Source organism: Syngnathus scovelli, chromosome 14 (genome assembly GCF_024217435.2).
Source record: "Syngnathus scovelli strain Florida chromosome 14, RoL_Ssco_1.2, whole genome shotgun sequence".
NCBI lineage: Eukaryota > Metazoa > Chordata > Actinopteri > Syngnathiformes > Syngnathidae > Syngnathus > Syngnathus scovelli.
In genome coordinates, this window is record NC_090860.1 from 360,407 (window position 1) to 364,680 (window position 4,274).

Consider the following 4,274-nt stretch of genomic DNA (forward strand, 5'->3'; position numbering starts at 1 on the left):
CCCGTTATTTCCCCTGATCCCCAGTCTATGACGGGGTTGTGGCGTTGAAGCCATGGATACCCGAGAATGAGAGGGTTCATTGGAGAGGTCACGACATGTAGCCTTATATTCTCCTGGTGGGGACCTATCGACAACGAGACTGGTTCTGTTATGTGAGTTATTTCAAAAAGTGCCTGTCCATTGAGTGCCTTAGCTTTCACGGGGGTGTTCATCAGCTCAGTCTTTACCCCCCACCGGCGAGCAAATGCCCAGTCTATCAGGCTTTCATCTGCTCCTGAGTCTATTAGTATTTCGAGTTCTATTTCTCTTCCCAACTGTGTAATCCTGCCCTTGGGAAGCACTCGCTCCGGGGACGGAGCCGCAGAGAAGGCGCTCACCTTCAGGGTCCTCCTCACTGGACAGGAGAGAAGGAGGTGTCCGAGCTCACCGCAGTAGTAGCATCTTCCCTCTCGGCGTCGCCGTAACTTCTCCTCCTCGGTCAACTTAGCTCTGCCCAACTGCATCGGTTCTGGCTCCTGGCGCTGCCGATCCCCGTCCAGCCTGGAGTGGTGAACGTCAGGGCCGGCTACTGGGACGAAGGCGGGGGTGTTCCTGCTTCGGTGCTTCCTCCACTCTTGCAGCCGGTTGTCAGTGCGGATAGCCAGAGCGATGAGGGCGTCAAGGTCGGTGGGAAGGTCTAAGGGGATTAGCTGATCCTGTATGGACCTAGAGAGGCCCCGGAGGAAGATGTCATATAGTGCCGTCGCGTTCCAACCGCACTCCGCGGCCAGCGTGCGGAACCGGATGGCGTAGTCCCCGACGGTGTCTTGTCCCTGGACTATCTGACAGAGTTGGCGAGTCTTTTCTCGGTCAGCGGAGATTGGATCGAACACCGTTCGCAGAGCCTTGATGAAAGCGGGGAGAGAGTGACAGGAGACGGAATCCCTGGCCCATTCCGCGGTGGCCCACGTGCGGGCCCTTCCCGTCAGGTATGAAACCATGTAGGCCACCTTGGAGCGCTCGGTGGGGAACTCTGCTGGGGCCCTCTCAAAATGCATCCCGCATTCTGTAATAAATGCCCGGCTAAGGCCGGGTTCCCCGGAGTAGCGCTCTGGAGGAGCCAGTCTGGCACCGCCGGTCATGGGAGCTATGGCAAGGGGAGTGACTGAGGAAGCAGCGGGTGTACTGGAAGTCGCTGCTGGTCCCGCGTTCAAGAGCGAGAGCACGTCCTGCATTTGCTGGCCCAGCTGTGCTACTTGGGTGGCGACCGCTCCTCTGAATTCTTCTTGACACTAAGCGATTCCTCGGATTTCTTTCCCCAAGTCGCCCACTCGCTTCTGGTGCTGGGCGAGCTGTGAGGCATGGGAACGCACTGCGGCGCACAGGTGCTCCGACTCTGCCGAGTCCATGACTGGCCAGTGTGTACTGTCAGGCAGGGGACAAGACGGAGGACCCGGATGCAGAGTCGTTTCTTTCTGGGATTTATTCCAGCAAGCACACTGAGCAAAAGTACAAATCAAATCGCCTCTTGCGAGGGAAAACACGTGGCAAAAAGTACAAACAAAAGGTGTCGCACTGAGGCGAGTCAAAAGGCTAAAAGTACAAATCAAAACGCCTCTTACGAGGGAAAACACGTAGCAAAAAGTACCAACCAAAGGCGTCGCACTGGGGCGAGACAAAAAGGCGATGGGGACCAAGGCACAAACAAAAGCGTCGCTCGGTGGCGAGACAAAAAGGAGGGTTCTTACAAAGAGCTCGGACATCAAGGGATCGCTGGTGGTCGGGACGAGGCAAGACACACCGGCACAAGACAAGGGAAAGACACGGACTAAATACACACAAAAGGGCGGGGACACAGGTGATGACAATTAGTGTCAATTACGCAGGTGCACACAATCGGGATCAGGGAAGACAAGACAACCAAACACCGAGGAAGGAAACACGAACTGAAACGGAAGGGATGACAAAATAAAACCGGAAGTAAAGTTACGACAATCGACGAGACAAAAAACTGGAAAAATAAACGCGACCGCATGACAACGCTGGATTTATTTGCACCTTTAAAAAGACACCGTATTGCCGCAGATGTGGCAAAGAGTACTTTTGGGCATCTGAGACGGAAGGATGTCCAAAGCATCACGTCACCTGCTCTGGTCGGCATGGTGGTGGGACGTTGAGGTCAACCGCTTTGGGGTTGGCTGAATCTTCGGTCGCAGGATGCCACACACTTGAAGACAGAAGCAGAAAAGCAGAGCTAAATGCAAAATGTACTCACCGGTGACTCCAATTTTTTTCCCCCCTGAAGAAATGGATGGACGGGTGGCCCCGGCTGGCCGGTGGGACTCTTGTTATTCTGACCCTTTTTAGTGCGCGTTTGGGGCAACAACCGTTTTTTGTGGCGCTCTCTTCTGGTTCAAGAGTGCCCTGCATGTGAATTTGCCTTTCCTGCCTTCTGATTGGATGAGCGCCGGTGTGACGCGGTGCCTCTGTCACCGTGGCGGGGGGTATACGTCGGCATCAGAGCGTCTGCCAACGTCTGAGACCGGCTGGCAGTGTATCGGAGGTGTCGAGTGCGGTGCCGCTGGAGCTCACTCACCAGCTGGTGTTAGGGCCACAGAATGAAGGCCAAGGAGAAGAATAGAAAGAGAAACAGAAACTTCTCCTCCAATTGTTTGATTTGTCTCTTCTGAGCTTCGATGAATTCTTTCAGCTCTTTGTTCCTCTAGGACGGACAAATGGAAAGTGGCCTTCAAAAGCCAGTAAGCGTGCAAGTAAGTGCCGGGCTGGCTTTGGGCCCTTACCTGTTGCGCGCTGTGCAGCAGATCCATTCTATCTTGGAGGATGCAAGCGTCGCGCTCCCTCAACTCGCACATCAGGGCTCGCTTCCATTGGTCCACGGCGCTCCTAAGCTCTTCTCTCTGATCCGCCGTCAGCACGTCATTCACGCCAGCGTGGCTGGCTTTTTCGCCGTCCGTGGCGGGGCAGTCCCGCTGCGGTAGCGCCTCGTACAACATGGCCTCCAGCTCCAGGATCCTCTGGGCCGCAATCCTCGTCCATCAGTGGTCCGGCGGGAGATTTGAGGGTGGCTTACCTTATGAGCCTGGTCCATGGAACGCTTCCTGAAGTCCAACTCTTCATCCAGGTAGCCCTTCTGCTTACAGAACATATCCTAGCACAGCTCAAAGTCAGAATTGTTGGGGCACATTGCCGGAGTTCCCCTTGGCTGATGTCGCGTGTCTGTCTACCTTCTCACTTTCAATGTCCAACATCTACTGTTGAAGTGCTGACTTGGTCACTTTGATGTATTCTAACCACTGAGGAAAGGCTGCTGTCACATAAGCAGAATGCGAGAGCGTGCGTGGACGTGCGCGTTACCTTCTCGGCTAGGGTGAGAAGGGTCCTGGCGTGAATCACGACCACCTGCTCCTCGTTGGTGAGATTCTGCAAGAGCCCAAAGGCACAGCGTCAATAAGCTTCTTTCAGCGCAAAGCCTTCCAAAAGTCACATTTGAGCCGCCGAGTCTCGTGGAGTGCGAACATAAGGAGTTCGACATACACTTACGGCGTTATCGCCCAGGATGTCCAGCTTCTTCATCAGATCACTGATGACGATGTCCGGGGGAAAGGCGCAAGGAGCAATGTAAGGTGTTCTGGGACCTCGGGTTAAGGTTAGGGTTGCGAGGGACGCCTTACGTACGCTCACGCCCTCGGCCTCGCAGTAGATCTGCAAAGGGCTGAGGCCGTCTGGGAAACGGACTTGCAGAAACTTCAAGACGGGGGAGCGCCACTCCCTCTCCTGAAAGGCAGAGGCATGCATCCGTCCGTCCGTCCGTCTGTCACATCTCTGGCCTCAACACGCTTGTGCGAGTCTTCCCACCTCCAGCTCCAGGATGCGGAACTCAAGCAGTTCGTTTTGGTCTCGGATATCCTGGAAGGGAGGCTCCTCCTCCTCCTTTCAGACCAGAGAACACCCGAGGCTGGGTGAGAACGGGGAGGCTGCGACCCGGCCGGGGGTTGCGGGAAGGGGTGCCACCTTGATCTCCTTCTCGGCGTCGTAGTCCCCTCCGCTGGTCTGGGCGAGCAGAGCGTAGGCTCGTTGCAGCGCTTGATATTCTTGCGTCAGCTGGCGGTAGCGAAGCTCCGCCTCCTCATGCACACACCAATGCAACACAGCACTAGTACCAGAATCAGTCAGACCGGCGACAAAGCACCCGCGACGCAAAGACGAGTCCGATTCCAGGCTGAAGAGGAATGTTTGGCGCCAATACGCTGGCAGAAATGGCGGGCTACCTCTTC

The 4,274-nt window shown here is 55.6% G+C and overlaps 1 protein-coding gene across 2 annotated transcripts; it reads right to left on the reverse strand.

Annotated features, from left to right (window-relative positions):
* Positions 1–1,793: 1,793 nt before the first annotated feature.
* LOC137839582 (janus kinase and microtubule-interacting protein 3-like) lies at positions 1,794–3,508 on the reverse strand. 2 transcript variants are annotated; one of them, XM_068653012.1, is made up of 4 exons: positions 3,071–3,508; positions 2,781–3,014; positions 2,576–2,701; positions 1,794–2,206 (listed from the first exon to the last, which is right to left on the reverse strand). In XM_068653012.1, the coding sequence occupies exons 1-3, from the start codon at positions 3,143–3,145 to the stop codon at positions 2,585–2,587; spliced, it is 426 nt and encodes a 141-aa protein (XP_068509113.1). In that variant the 5' UTR covers positions 3,146–3,508; the 3' UTR covers positions 1,794–2,206; positions 2,576–2,584. The 2 variants fall into 2 exon arrangements, with proteins under 2 accessions (XP_068509113.1, XP_068509112.1); XM_068653011.1 differs by having other exon boundaries at positions 1,794–2,701.
* Positions 3,509–4,274: the final 766 nt, after the last annotated feature.

Bases quoted from the DNA above. Each gene is read 5' to 3' on its own strand.
- LOC137839582 (XM_068653012.1), bottom strand. From the start codon at position 3,145: ATGTTCTGTAAGCAGAAGGGCTACCTGGATGAAGAGTTGGACTTCAGG. The intron at 3,015-3,070 runs GTAAGCCACCCT...ATTGCGGCCCAG, and splicing joins CCATGGACCAGGCTCATAAG to AGGATCCTGGAGCTGGAGGC. The intron at 2,702-2,780 runs GTAAGGGCCCAA...TGTCCGTCCTAG, and splicing joins TGCTGCACAGCGCGCAACAG to AGGAACAAAGAGCTGAAAGA.